The sequence below is a fragment of the Phaenicophaeus curvirostris genome, chromosome 1 (genome assembly GCF_032191515.1).
Source record: "Phaenicophaeus curvirostris isolate KB17595 chromosome 1, BPBGC_Pcur_1.0, whole genome shotgun sequence".
NCBI lineage: Eukaryota > Metazoa > Chordata > Aves > Cuculiformes > Cuculidae > Phaenicophaeus > Phaenicophaeus curvirostris.
In genome coordinates this window covers 140,600,006-140,616,125 of record NC_091392.1, presented here as the reverse complement: position 1 = coordinate 140,616,125, position 16,120 = coordinate 140,600,006, and the positions used below count along the sequence as shown (strand labels likewise).

Here is a 16,120-nt window from a genome sequence, read left to right as displayed (position 1 = left end):
TTGTGCTTTCTTGTTCAGTTTTTCCTTATGCGCTTTGACGGATGGGTCACAGGTTGAGAGCCACGTCTGAAAGATACAACGCCTTGTATGTGTATGTATATTTTGAGTTTGGGGTCTAAGTTTTGAAAGGTGCAGCTTTTTTCTTCCCACTCCTCCTTAGCTGGAGAGGAAAAGAGTCCAAGATGGAGGCAAGTCTCCTATGTAGAGAAAGTCGCTATGGTTATCGCTGCTTGCAACGTGCTCTCACAGTTAGATCCAGGGAAAACTGTTGCCAGATAAAAGGTTTTCTAAGCAACCTGACCTTCACAATGTGCAATTTTTGTTACCTGCATTTGTCCTGTGCAATAAGTGTGTCAAACTTAGTTGCTTTTTACTTTGCTGTGTTGCAGCATAAGTAAGGAAAAATTACCTTCTTGTCTAATACCAATTCAATACATATATTTTACTGGGCACAGTAACAATAATCTTGTAAGTTTTGATAAGTCCATAGCAACATTTTAAGGGGAAATGAAGCAATACAGTGATATTTTCAGAGTTGTTTTAAAGGTAGTTGATATACGTGTATTTCTTTCAATATTTTCAAACATAACATTGAGGAGGATATGGAGGATATAATATATGGAGGTTATCCAGATTTAGTTGGAGACTGCTCTTCTGGAATTGCATTCTTAACAGTCTTAACTTGGCAATTTGTGCATATGTGGTGTGAATGCATGTGCTTTGTGGTTTTAACTGTGATGACAGGTGTGTATATACTTAGCCAATGGCTGACTACTCATCAACAAATCTCTGTTTCCCTACTTGCTGGGGTTTTGCCAGTGCTGTGATTTGCACTTTGAGGAGGGACTGTTTATAAAAGAAAAGTTAATGTGAAGTATTTAAACAGAATAATTTTCTTTAAACTTAAGAGATAATGATAACAGATTGAGGGTTTTTTTCTCCCTCTTATGTTCTGTGGCACGGAATTATCTTCATTTTGTAATTTAAGAAATGTCGATCTTTGTCCTAATGGCTGAAACAGATGTTTTTGAAATGCAAGAAGGTCCCAGGAGATGGCAGTGTATAATAACACATTTCAAAATATTTCTTGGAAAAGCATTTCACAATTAAAACTGCCTTGTTATTTTGCATAATGTTCATATTATTATTGCAGGGAAGATTATAAAAGAACACAATGATCAGGTGGGTTTTTTTAGTGATATCCTACTTTAGTAGAAAGGTTTGCATGTCTTATCTTTTATACAGTGAACCACAAGATGATAAGGTGTGGTTTGCCTTGTTCAGCATCTTCATGTGCAATTCAGTTATATGTTGTAATCTGCCATAGGTCTGCAGCTCTGGCTAGAATAGCTCATCATTCAGTTTCTTTTATATTTTTACTGTAATGCTACAATTCTGTATTGTCCTATATTGCAATTTAAACTCTGAGATTAACCAAATTTAACACCTATTCTAGTAGTATTCATACTATGTAGGTATACATGGTGCCTCAATTTTAATAATTATACTCTAATAAAGATATAAGTATTTTTGTTTTTTTAATTGAGACAAACATATCTATTGAGATTAAGAAAACCTTGTATCAACTTCAGCTTTGGATTTCTCCAGTTTTTTGAGAAAATAGCTTGATAGTAAGACATTTTAAATTTTTTAGCATTTATTTATTAAGAATTATTAAGATGAGAATAAACTTCTCTTAGCAAAATTTCATTAGATACTCTTCAGGAAAACAGTATTTTGTTTAAAATAAAGGTATTTCTGGGCTTAAATGGAACTAAAAGAGTTGAAAATACCTTCTCCTTAGCATTTCAAAGTTGGGCCTAATATTTAGAGCTAGCTTTTGCAATGAAGTCTAGGGGACAATATGTGAATTTATTTGTGGAATTTCCTTATTATCCAAGAGCACTAAATGGGATTTGTTTCTGCTGTGGGAACAATCTGTGTCCTACTCTGGAGGTTACTTCCACGAGGCTAAGCACCTCTTACATCCAGGTGACAGCTTTAAGCCCTTTTTTGAAGTCTGTCAAAGAACAGCACTTGTCACTACAATGGAACCTCAAGAGAACAAGGTTATATGGCAACATCTGGATGAACCCTATGACAGTGTTAAGTTCTTTTTATGATTTCTCTTGTAGTAGCTGGTGTCCGAGAAGATGTCTTTTTGATCTGGAAAGAGTTGGAGGAAGCCAGGAGTACAGTGAGAGAAGCTCAAAAAATTTTAGCAGAATCTGACCGGCCTGCTTCTCGAGATGGTATCATTTATGTTTCTTTCAAGAGAGTTACCATTATATTCGTGATCAATATTTTATTTGTGAACTGTTTTGATTACGTGTCAGTTTGGGGATGATTTTCTCAGAAATGTCTACACACAGGTAGCACCTGTACTTGGCATCTAACCTTAGGGTTTCTTAGAACTTTCCATTACAAATCTCTGTTTACTACTGCTTAAGCTTGATGAACTTAAACAGCTTATACTGAAACACACCATTTTTAGCTCACTGGTGACTAGATTCAGAAATTGCCTAGATTTCAAGAAACTAAAATTTGGGTTTTTGTGGTCTCTTCCTTTCCATCTGTACGAGTAAATTTTTAACTTTATTCTACACAGTGCTGGGGATCTACCTAATCTCTCTCCCATTACGGTCTTGTTGCAATAGCCTCCAACCTGGTAGCAAGTTCATCCCCTAAAAGGGAAGAAGTGTGAGTTTGAATTCTCATAGTCAAAAGGTGCATGTCTGAAATTGATCCTGAATGAGTGCTCTGGCGCTCCTGTGTTATGAAACATGGAGGAACACCCACAGTTGTTCGTAAAACTAATAGTTCCCACCGTTATGTTTGTCTTAGAACATGTTCCATCTATTGTTCTGTACGTATTGATTGGATTGAGCCCTACAGAAGACAGAAGCATATTGTGAGAAGCTACTCAGCCCTGCTAAGACAGAGGTGCTATGGGCATGATTTGCAGCAGAACAATCACACTGACAAAATTTAGGTGCTGAAAAATTAGAAATCTGTAGACTCTAGGCATCTGCAGTTTTGGACGGCGACTGGAGGAGTGGATTTTCAGGATCATGGCTGTGGTTGTCAGTGCCTAAATTCTGCATTAGTCCCTGGTTTTAAAATACTTACATGGTATTTTTATGTAAGTTGATACAAGATTCAGGTTGAATTAGCACAAGGCATCAGTGAATTCATGTAGCGTCAGTACTGATTTTGCAGTGCAATTGCTTTTGCTTTGGCTAGATGGGGCCTGAGCCTAGATACTCTTTTCTGGATCACCTGCTGGAGAACTCTTTGTACTGTCAGTTAGTCAGTCACCTGAATTCTCAACAGTGTGTTGTAGGATGGTGATGGTGAAGATTTGATCCTGGGAACTTCCTCTACCTGCACTAGATTGGAAATTCAATAACATAACTCTGCAGGACTTATTGTTGAGTTTATGACAGTTTTCTTTTTAAAATTATGTAAGTGCATTTGTGACGCTTGCCACGCTAGCTGTCCAGAGGACCGCAAGCAAGCAGAAAGCAAATGTTTCCACATGAACAGGCCCTGACCCTACACCTGCCCTGATGCTGGCTGATCTCTGTGTTTGTTAAGGCAGGAGGTGCATCCATAAGTTCATTTGTAGGCTTAGGATCTCAATACTGTTGTCACCGTAGCTGCACCTAAACAGAGTCCTAGGTCCAGTGAAATTAAAATGTGACAAAATAAATACACCCTGCTATGAGACCCACTGCTGGGTCATATGATTTAGGTGTGGTTTATTGAACTAGTGAAGAGTGAGTGCAGAACCCTGTATCCTGTTACCAGTATCCAGAGATACACAGTGTCCAACTTCAAGATGGTCCTTACAAGATTTTTGAGACAATGTGACATAAAAATGTAAGCATGAGAACAGTCATACTGGATCAGACAAAAAATATCCTGTTTCTTTCAGGAGCAATTAAAAATGATAAAAAGAGGATGCAGAACTAGAGAAAATATCACAATTGTACACAAGTGATTTGTGGCTTGGGATACTCAGCCTATAAAAAGGCTATATTGCAGAGAAACACAATAAAATCTCTTTCAAAGACATCATAGTTTGCCTTTTCCTTTAAATGGCCTTCTTTGAAAAAGGGAAATGGCAATGTTAGCCAATGTTCTCGACTGTGATTTCAATTATATCTTCTATTGTTTCTTTTTCTCAAATGATTCTCCTTGAAGTTAGACATCTTATGCAGCAATCTTTTCTGGAATTTTGTTATGTCAACCTTCATACTACTAAGAATATTCCCTTTATATGTTGATCCCGTAGCTATTCACCTCTTTGCTCTCTGTTTTCTGATGGGTTTATTCCATTTACAAGGGAGTTTGTTGCAAAGAAATGCCTAATAAGAAAAAAAACCACAAAAAATTAAAGAACATCAATTAATATAATAATATAATATTAATTAATATTAATATCGGAAATATCCTCTCACTCCAAAGCTGTAAGTGAAGTAGCCTGCTTTCAAAAAATACCTTATACGAAATGAGCCATGTTATATAGGAAGTTTTGTTTGTTTTATTTTCTTTATTAGCAACCAAAACTGATCATCTATTACAAAAGCATACATCTGACAAATATTTGTCTTCTGAGAAGTGGTTGCGGAAGTATGGCTTGAAAGCTCAGAAGCTCACACTGTATGATGCACTTGCTGATTGTACTTTTCGCCACGCAGATGGAATTGTTGACATAAAAACTAAACCTGAGGATGAATCTTCACAAACTGATGCTGTGAGTGCTGTTAGTTTTCCCTCATGTCCTATGAGTTGTTTGATTTTTCTTTTAAAACTTGAAAACTTGTCTGATAGCTCAATTTCTGATGAAGTGTATGATTTGTTGTTATCCATTTTTTATTAAAAACAGCTTATTAATGGAATTGGGAACAGGTGATTTGTAAATAAGATTGTTTCAAAAGGCTATTTGAAAATTATTCTTTTGATCGCTCTTTCCTGGTCCACTTATAATCTTCAAGGAAGGATCAGGGCTGGCTTAAGCAATGCCTTGCTTTTCTATGTATTTAGGTAGGGTAGGGCAAAGATTGCTTGTCATCTTTATTTTTCCTCAGAAAAAGTGTTGGTCTCAGCTGCTCCAGTGTTTGCAGATCCTTAAACAAATTTGGACTAATTTGTCTTCTATTTGTTCTTCTCAAGCTCTACCATTACACTGTTTGATAAGCTTCTGTTCTTGCTAGCTACAGTTCTATTGACTTTAGCTAGAAACAAATTCTGTGACCACCCTAACCCATGACTATTTCTGCACTGTTCATGTGCAACAAGCATGTACCTTTGAAGTTTGTTCACCAAATATTAATAGCACTGCAAAATAATGTGTTTTGGAACACGAAATCTGTTTTTCTTGGCTGTAGGAGACAAAGAGGAAGGTAATTCATGCAAAATACTGTGACAAGTTTGTACATACCTTCTGGAAAGATGGATCTATAGTTCACGTACATGTTAGTACGGAAAAGTATAAGAAATATAACGAGAAAATGAGGACGACTATCAGACAAATGGAAGGAAGGTTAGTGTTCTCTCACAAAAAAATCAGTTGGTGCTGAAAAATTCATTAGTGTTGAAATGTTTGACATTTACTGTCATAATAAGCTGAAATGGTTGGTAAACTGCCAGTAGCAGTACCAAGCCAGAAATCCCTTTTAGATCAGGATTTCCTAGTATCCATGTAAGAAAAACAATGAACAGCTTTATCTTCTGTTCTCCTTCTGGAACTCAAATGTGAAATTTAGTCTGCACACTATTGAAATACTAAAGTGCTAAAAGGCATGAGGGCTTAAGGTGGCAAAGAACTTGTAGAATCACCAATAAAACTTAGTAAATGTTCACCCTGTGTACCTAGGTCTCCTTGTGGTACCTCTGACACCAAGTAGCTCAGCTCGGCTTGTGCCCATGCTGATAATGGTTACCTGCCCTATTTGCAGTGTTGTGTTGAAGACAAGTTTGAACAGCCTATATCAGAGCCAGGACATGAGCTATTAATTAATGCATCTTATCAGAAGTGAAGTGCTCAAGCTGGCTCCCTATTTAACTTTTCTGCAGTTGTACAGATACACTCCTAGATTTTGTAGGATGTCTACAAAAAAATTGGCAAACTGAGGGTCTGATTCACCTGTCATAAAGGTGCCCTAAAGTGAATTGGTTTTTATATCTACATTAGGAGAAGAAGAGGGCTTTCAAAATTAATATTGTAGAACCCAAAAAAGAAACAATGTTGCCCACTGTTTTGTACGTTAGAACAATGAGATGTCTCACTGAAAAAAGTAGGATGTGAATGATCATTTTACTGTTGCTTCAGTACCAAAAGTACAACAGCCTGACTACGTTTAGCAAGGTCAAACAGAGTTTTGCTGTTCCTTTTAGTTTGTCTTCATCTTGCTGTATTTAGGTTAACATTAACATATTGTGAAAGGAAAATTTAAGGTAAAGGGTTTTGGTGAGTATGTATTTCTGAAATCTAAGCCAAGATTATGGCTTTGCTTTTTGAAGTGGTTTGTCCCATTGTTAAAAAGTCTTGGTAGACTTCGTCAAACACTTTTGGAGAAATAACTAAAGGCAAAATAGTCATCAGTAGCAAATGTAATAGGATCCTTTAAGTTTCCATGATATAATTTCTTTAAAACCTCTGTGGAGTTGAGTAATATTTTTCCCAGGGCTATTATATTCCGTCTGTTTCAGAGCAGACAAATAGTTTGTGACTTTTAAGGGAAATCAGATTTGGACCTATTGTGGCCATTACTGAGGAAATTCTGCACACAGCAGCATGTATGCACGCATATAACTGGCAAGCATGCTTAAATCCTGTTTAAAATGTAAAACTAAGTCTGTATTTAGGCTCAAGGTCAACAGAGCATTGAAGCATCTGTGTTATATTAAGACTCTTCAAAGTGTTCAAGTTCCTTTCAGAGTAAGTTCTCAAGTGGTTTTGTGGAAACAGAGATATATGAGCATATGCTTAAATGATTTCCTGAGGCTGGAGAACAGCTACAGAGGCAATAGTTATAGTTACTTCCTCATGGGATTTCTCAGCCCCAACTACCTGATAATTGACTTTATAAAGGTGCTGTATTGCTTTTTCTGTTTAGCCTGTCTAGAGATTCCTACTCAAATTAGAAAAACAATGCCTTGTGTTGTTACATAGTGATGGAGGATTGGTTTATCGAGGCCAATGTACTGCTTCTCACAGTGACTGGTAACAGGTACTTAGGGAAAGAGAATATGAAGTCCAGCAGGGATAAAAAGATATTTCCTGTTAGATTCTGATACACAAAGCTCCAAAGATCTTACAGACCAGGTTTTGATTTTTTTTTTTCTTCCCTCAGGATGAAGTGGCTTCAACAAGGAAGCAGAGGGCTTTTTGGGACTGTGCTTGAAGATGATGTCTATATTCTTATTGATATATCCCAGTCTATGAAGGACAAGCTGCCTTTAGTGAAGAATAAAATATTACAGCTCATACAGGTATGACAAAATGATGATTCTGAAGACAGAGGATTATTTTAGAACAGGCTGGTCTTTTCTGGATGGTTGCTATTCTATTTTTTATTTTCATATTTAAATATATGAAAAAATATATAAAAATATTATATTTTTCTTGGTGTGCTCATTTTTCAGTTAAATATATATATGTTTTCATCATTTATAAAAATATTTTATAAAATCTGGAGAAAATGTTAAAAATTAAAGAAGCTTAAGTAGTTCTCCTTTCTCTCAAGCCATCTTCCTCCTAAAAAAAAAGGAAAATTCAAAATAAGGAAAACAAAGAAAAATGGTGCAATTAAACACCTTTTAACATTTTTATTTTTATTTTTAAACAGTGTCATCCAGTTGCCCCAGTATGTTGTTATTTGTAATGTGTGTTCTACATTCACTTTCATACTTTTACACTAGAGGATATAGAAAGTTTTGAACTTCCTTGCATCTCACAGTGACTCAGAACTTTGCAAAGGGACTTGCAAAGTGAAGAAGTACCTCAGAAGCTACCAGTACTGGGAGACACACCTAGGATGTGATTTGTCTCACCTAATTTTAGGAATCTATGAAAAAGACACTGTTAAAATGTGTTTACTCTTAACATTTTTAGACCTGAGGAGTAACTGACAAAAAATCCATCAGTCTGGCATTGATAGCACTCATTAGAAGGACTAGAAAATTTAAAACTAAGAAAGAGCATTTTGAGCTCAGTGCAAAAGTGGTAGGACCTAGTATGATGTGGTCGTCTTGGCAGATCAGCACTAGAAAACTGCTAGATACTGTGCCAGAAGGTGTCACAGGCAGCAGCACAAAAAGTGGTAATGAAAGGGAAGCAAAGATTCCAGGCTCTGAAAGTTTTTACTATCTTGCACAAATCTTTCCCTCCTTGTAACTTCTGTCCAACAGCAACTTCAGCAAATTCTTAACTTCATTCTCTCTTGTTCTCCTGGTTCCCCTTGTTTGTGGTCTATGACTGTTTCTTTTTCTCCTCCTCTAAATGATGCCTTGCTTTGTTTCTGATTTCAATTTCCTTTGATAAGGAGTAATAATCTCTTCCTTATACCACTGTTCATACTCAGTTTTGTTTCTCTTTCTCTTGGCCTCCTAGGCATTTGCTGTTCAAGTGGTTTGAGAAACATGAGTAAATGGAGACATTGGGAAGTTCAAGTAATCTTAGTATTAATAGTTGCAGGCAATAATTGTCATTGTCTCTGTATGTCTCTTTGCATACCATAACTGAATATTATAAGTATTTATTGTAACCATATAATCAACTATACCTAATTTAAAACAACTCCTACTAGTCAGTATTTCAGGATACAATTATTCTTTCTCTTAACACTGAGTAAAATTCAGATCCTCTCTATTGCAGGAACAATTAAGATACAAAAAGAGATTTAACTTTGTGAAATTTACTGCCCAAGCAGTGGCATGGCAAGAGAAACTTGCTGAAGTTAATGAGGAAAATTTGCAAGATGCTTGGGTTTGGATAAAAGGGCTTGAGGTAATATGGCAACTAATTATCACAAAGCATGTTTGTACAAAGTTATATTTGTGTCTTCTCTTCCTGAATGGCTGAGGTATTTTGCGATTGATTAAGTATTTTACTTTAGTACGATGAAATGTATAGATAAAGCATAGACTTCAGTAGATCTGAGTACAATATATAATGTGTCACATATAATAACCCTTTAACATATTAATTCAGCTTGCAGTCTGGTACATTTAGCAGCCACAATGCAAATGTTGGCCGGTTTTATTTCTGTAGAAACCATGACTCTGCTTGGACCCTGTGTCTAAAGTTGTCACTCTCGCTGCACGGCTGCTGCATGGGTGAGGGCTGTCGATGACAGACTTGCAGCTCAGAGATGATGCAGGAAACTGGTGCCAGCAGGCTGGAAGAGCATTTCTAGTCCCTTTTGGTGCAGATAGACAACTGACTTCAGCTTTCATAGGAACATGAGAGCAACTATACTCAGATCAAACATCTGTCTATCTACCCAATATTCTCTCATTGCCAGTGGCCAAAATCTGAGGACTTTTCCCTGAAACGGAGTAGAAATGCCTGTAGGGAGCCACAGTCAGCCACCACATTGTACCTGTCAGCAGCTTTAGGGCCAGTTAATGTTTCAAACATGGATAGTAATGTTAGGAGCACAGCACTGAAAATCAGTCAATCAAAGGTACAGATATATCCCATGTTATGTTTTCTAACTCAAAAACATGTTTATATAATAAAACTCCTCAGCTTTTCCTCAGACTTCATAATGAAATTCCTGGGGATGTGGGAATTGAGGAAGCTACACAATATCTCTGAGACTACATAGCAGGATAAGTAACTCAGTATTCTCAGAAAATGCTAACAGAAAATGACACGGAGAAAAGGAAGTTTTAGTGTGGCCTCTCCGAGTAGTTGTGAATAATTATAACCGCAGTCAGTAGACTTAATTTTGCTGCCTTCCTTGAGACTTGAAAACTTGTGTCTGTTTAACCCATATATGTGGTACAGCATCACACAAGTTCGATAGCATTTTGAACTGCTATAATTTGATACCATCTTGCATATACATTTGGGAATGACCTTTTTCATCTTTATTCATGAAGCTGTGAATTGTTCATTATAAATTTCCTTCTAAGTTTAGATCTAGGTATCTGAAATGGTACAGGGAATAGTACAAGAACCATCTACTTTTTTCAGGGATGACATGTGCTGCTGACCTTTTAGTCTGTTTAAAGCAGTGCAGATGTAAGTCTGAGATCAGAAAGCTGGCTTTACAGTAAAGCTGAAATGAATAGAAGACTGCTCTGCAATATTAATCAGAGTAGATCTTTTGATCTCATTTTATACACTCTGGTCCCAATATGTTGAATAAGAAAGCTGAGCTATAAACAGTAACTAACTATTCCTTAAAAATCCTTTAGAAGTGATAACATTTAAAATTCAGGGGATGATTATGCTATGTAGTTGAAACATGTCAACTTTGTTTAAACTCTGATAAAACCAGCAGCAACTGAGGAATTGAAAACTGAGCTTTTACCGTGAGTTACATAGTTATTTCCCTCATATCATCAACATCCTTCCTATTTTCCCATGATATAGTGGAAGAAGTTATTTTGTTTCAAATTGGACCAAACCCATGTACTATTATTGTAAAAAGCAAGGATGAACAATTTGCACATAATAATGAGTGATGTGTGCTTAGAACTTTATACTGCTTACTAGAATATTAGGAATATTACATATATTAAACACAAAGAAAATGGCTCAGGCTAGCTATTTCTTATAAGTGAGTACTGGTAAGGATTGTTTGTGGATTAGAAGATAGGATTATAAAGCATCTGAGCTATCTTGTTGCCTGGACCATATATTCCTGTGCAGCCCCATAGAGCCACTCTCAGAGTGTACCAACTGTTCCATTTCACCTGATTTACTTACATTGTCCTTTCCAACCCTTTCTAATAGAACTCCTTGCTGGAGGGATGAACTGGAAAGAGTTTTAACACAATTAATAGGAATGAAAAAATAATGCTCTCTCATATGTTTTTGCATGTCTGGGTCAATGTTGCTGATTTATATTTATCTTCTGTAATGCATTTTAAATAAGGATCCTGAGTTTCTTCTCACGCCACTGCAATCCTCACTGCCCTCCAGAGCGGTACTCAGGTGCTGTACTACCATAAACCAGACTCATATAATTTCAGGGATTTGTCTTTGGCCCCATTAAAGACTAAGACTTGACAAAACACTTTTCCATACTGACAAAACCTTACTTTTCCCTTAAATTTTGGAGGTTTTGTGCACTGAATTTTTGAAAGGTGGAAATCTGAAGATGTAAACCGTGGGTTTTAGGTTCCTAAAAGCAGTGAAATGCATTTCAGTAAATTTAGAGTCTCTAAAAGACAGGTCATGATCACTAAGCACGTGAATGACACAGGAAAAGTGCTAACATTACTCAAGTATGAATATTTAGGGGGCATAGTATTGCTTTAATGTGTATGTTTTGTTGTTACAGCTATTTTTTGTGCTAAAAATTAAATGTTGTTTACATTGATGTGCTAAGGGGCTAGATAGCCTGAAAAAATTACTGTTCAGAAAACCAGGAAGTCCAATTTTTGAGAAATAAATTTCTTCAACTCTTTTGTGGAGCTTTTGAATTATTTAAGTAAAACATGAAATTCAAGGGGGAGTGATGAGTTGGCAGTCAGGAGCAGCAGTGGGAAAATATTATAGAATGTAAACTTCTGCTTATATCTTCCTGTCTGTTTATAGTCTGCTAATGATTGCTGTAGTGTCTACAGCTCCTATTTATCTTGCCAGCATTTTGCTTATGTGTGGTTGCATAAGCACTAAATACCAATTTGGCACCAATTTATGCAACTTTGACACTTTGATCACTTTGATTTTTCTAACTATTCGGCAGAAATCTTTTTACCATTGTATTACTCATTTCAATTCTGTAATATCACTTGAATCAGTACACTGTTATTTGAAATTTAAGAACACAGACAAAGAATTGTAGCTGTAACTTTGAATTTTCCTTTTGGTTTCTTAGGTTGGAAGTTCCACAAACACACTTGAAGCTCTCCAGATTGCTCTTTCTGATATTGACACTAAGGCTATTTATCTCTTGACTGATGGGAGACCTGACCAGGTATTTCTGAAATGAGAAAACAGAAAATGCAGTAGTGTGGTGCTACAGTGATCGTGTCAGAAGGCTGAAGCATGAGATGGAGGAAATCCCCTGGAGGAACCAGGGGAGGTTCAGGCTTGACATCAGGAAAAAATTTTTCATGGAATGGGTCATTGGGTACTGGAATAGACTGCCCAGGGAGGTGGTTGGGTCACCTTTCCTGGAGGTGTTTAAAAGATGGGTGGATGAGGCGCTGAGGGGTGTGGTTTAGTGATTGATGGGAATGGTTGGACTTGATGATCCTGTAGGTCCTTTCCAACCTAGTGATTCTATGATTCTATGATTCTATGATATCATGTCTGCAGAGCTGAGACTCTTAGACATTGTCATAATATTGAAAAATTGTATCTGAGAAATGTTCTGTTCATAAAGGAGTTTTGCTTAGAGCTCCTCACCCACAATCTAGTCTTTGGCACATGATAACTGATGGCATTTCTTATGAGCTGTTTGAAGGACCTGGTAATTGTTAAAGATGTATGTTATTATCAAGGTTAGGGCTTGTGTTAAATAAAATATCTTCTTAACTTAGTACAAATATCTCATGAATTAAAACTCAGAAAATAATGATGATCCCATTATATGGTTAGATTTAAATGTTAAAACTCTGCAATCTTGTGTGATGTCCTGCAAATCTAAGAATAAGGTGAGTGATAGCAAAAAAAACCCAAACCCAAATTTGTCAACATTTTCCGCCAATGAACACATTAGATACATAAGTAGGTACTTTCTTACATTCTGTTGCAGAACTTACATAAGGGCTATGTTGTATCTGAGGAGTAAAGTACTAATTATTAATTTACTTCATTTTCTTATTAAGATGTTACCGTTCATATTGCTCTATTAGGTCTCCACATGATATTCAATTTCATCTTTATTCCTACTGAGTCAAATTTGATCTCATGTAGGTGCAATTCTGAAGTAGCAGTGTCTAGAATTGCTTTAAGTCTAGGTTTAAGTGGGTAACAAAAACAAAAGTATGCTTTTATTTTTGGAAGTGTTGTTGCCATGACTTAAAATGGTGCTATTCCATGTGATAATACATTATAGAACATCAACTAAAAACTCATGAAATCCCACTTGTTGTTCAGACATAATGATGCAAATAAGGTAGGACTGAGCTTTGAAGCTATAATGCATGGTGAAAACAAGCTGGTATACTGAGAACGGCATTTTAAAAATACTTTAAAGTTTAGCTTGGTTGTAATGGCAGGTATGCAGAAAAACTCTGACGTACGTAAATAACTGGGCTGAAGGGCACATAAAAATAATTAGTGAGGAATATAGCATAAATCCAAGATTCAGAAAGCTTCATAAACTTGCAGAAATAATTTATTTATTCCTTGATAAGGAAGAAGGATACTAGAATCTCTCTTTTGGTTTTATTTTTTCTTGATAAAAGAACAGTGGTCTAGAATGAAGGCTGGATGTATATGCTTCAAAGTAATTTGTAAACCTCTTTTAAGTTAGCAGATGAGAAACTTTGTCTTACATCTTCTAATGTTGTTTTTAACTTTAGTTTCAATCTTTGTAATTTTCTAATCTTTGTTATTTCCAGTACCTGAAAGGGGCCTGCAAGAAAGCTGGGGAGGGACTTTATAAAAAGGGTTGTAGTGATAGGATGAGGGGAGATGGCTGTAAGTTGTACAGGGGCAGATTTAGACTAGACGTAAGGAGGACATTCTTCACAATGAGGGCTGTGAGGCACTGGCACAGGCTGCCCAGGGAAGCTGTGGATGCCCCATCCCTTGGAGGTGTCCAAGGCCAGGCTGGATGGGGCCTCGGGTAGCCTGATCTATTGGGAGGTGTCCCTGCCCATGGCAGGGGGTTGGAACTAGGTGATCTTTAAGGTCCCTTCCAACTCAAACCATTCTGATTCTATGTTTCCATGATTCTAATGACAAGTTGAGTGATTAAAACTCAATTTACAACTGATCAAAATCTTTGCATTCCTTTGCTAGCTAAAAGCATATATTCATATTGTATTAAAGAATAATTTGGCTTCATGTATCCCTTTTCAGATTCTTCATCTTAATATTTTTATTAAGTTTGAAGTTAGTGAGCACTTCACTTCTTCTTACCTAGTTAATAATGGCTTTTATTATTTATATTATATTTTTTGATGAAAAAGAGGAAATAACCAAGATTGTTTTTAACTATTAAGGTATAAAAACCAAATACATTGCTAATATCAGGGGAAAGATAAATTAATCAAGATTTATGGCAGTATTCTGAACAACTAAAGTATTATGAGGAATTAGAGAATTTAAAGAATAATTTATTTCTACCATCAACGTTTTCAGACACGGTAGATCTCTTGCTTTTCTTTATTGAAGGAGGAACACTAACTGTTCTACTTCCTCAGCTTCTGTTTTGTTACCTGACATTAAATCAACTTGTCATTGAGCTAATTTGTCTTAATAAAAATATCAATGGATATATATATCCAAAAATATTGACTTATATACAACCAGTGATACTAAACACCAATGTAGTGGTTTCATTTCCTTTACTTCAGTAATTTGCTTTAAGACTTAAGAAACAAAGAGTACTGTTTATATTATAACTTACATTTTATTTTATTAGTGTCCTGTGCCTTAGTGCATTAGAAGTATTACAAATTCACTTTTAAGTTGCATTAAGTTTATATAATTATGAATCATAGAATCATAGACCCATAGAATCACCAGGTTGGAAAAGACCTCCTGGATCATTGAGTCTAACCGTTCCTATCTGCTACTAAACCTTGTCCCTGAGCACCTCGTCTACCAATCTTTTAAACACCTCCAGGGAAGATGAATCAACCACTACCCTGGGCAGCCTCTGCCAGTGCCCAATGACCCTTTCTATGAATTTTTTTTCTGATATCCAGTCTGAACCTCCCCTGGCGCAGCTTGAGGCTATTCCTCCTTGTCCTGTCCCCTGTCACTTGGGAGAAGAGGCCAGCTCCCTCCTCTCCACAAACCTCCTTTCAGGTAGCTGTATAGAGCAATGAGGTCTCCCCTCAGCCTCCTCTTCTCCAAGCTAAACAACCCCAGGTCTCTCAGCCGCTCCTCATAAGACTTGTTCTCCAGCCCCTTCACTAGCTTCGTTGCTCTTCTCTGGACATGCTCCAGAGCCTCAACTTCCTTCTTGTGGTGAGGGGTCCAGAACTGAACACAGTAATCGAGGTGCAGTCTTACCAGTGCCGAGTACAGAGTGAGAATAACCTCCCTGGACCTGCTGGTCACACCGTTTCTGATACAAGCCAAGATGCCATTGTCCTTCTTGGCCACCTGGGCACACTGCTGGCTCATGTTCAGTCGGCTGTCAACCAACACCCTCAAGTCCTTCTCCTCCAGGCAGCTTTCTCACCCCTCTCCCCTAACCTGCAGTGCTGCCTAGGGTTGCTGTGCCCCAAGTACAGGACCCAGCACTTGGCCTTGTTAAACCTCATCCCATTGGACTCAGCCCATCGGTCCAGCCTGTTCAAGTCCCTTTGGAGCCTCCCTACCCTCCAGTAGATCGACACTGCCTCCCAGCTTTCTGTCATCTGCAAACTTGCCAAGGGTGCACTCAGTGCCTTCATCCAGGTCATTGATAAAGACATTGAACAGGGCTGGACCCAGCACTGAGCCCTGGGGAACCCCACTTGTCACTGCCCTCCAGCTGGATTTCACACCATTTCCCACCACTCTCTGGGCCCGGCCATCCAACCAGTTTTCCACCCAGGAGAGTGTGCGCCTGTCCAGGCCAGAGGCTGACAGTTTCTCAAGCAGAATGCTGTGACAAACTGTGTCAATGGCTTTACTGAAGACCAGGAAGACCACATCCACAGCCTTTCTTTCATCCAGTAGTCGAGTCACTTTATCTTAGAAGGTGATCTGGTTAGTTTGGCAAGACCTGACTTTCATGAACCCATGTTGACTGGGCCTGATCAG

General features: G+C 37.4%; 1 protein-coding gene across 1 annotated transcript in view; it reads left to right on the top strand.

Moving 5' to 3' along the window:
* VWA3B (von Willebrand factor A domain containing 3B) overlaps window positions 1-16,120 on the top strand; it is a 72,400-nt gene that overhangs the window by 21,070 nt on the left and 35,210 nt on the right. The window contains exons 9-14 of the mRNA XM_069876311.1: window positions 2,136-2,252; window positions 4,563-4,759; window positions 5,394-5,548; window positions 7,362-7,500; window positions 8,885-9,016; window positions 12,066-12,164. Of these exons, the coding sequence (XP_069732412.1) occupies window positions 2,136-2,252; window positions 4,563-4,759; window positions 5,394-5,548; window positions 7,362-7,500; window positions 8,885-9,016; window positions 12,066-12,164 (839 nt within the window). The remainder of the gene's footprint in view (window positions 1-2,135; window positions 2,253-4,562; window positions 4,760-5,393; window positions 5,549-7,361; window positions 7,501-8,884; window positions 9,017-12,065; window positions 12,165-16,120) is intronic.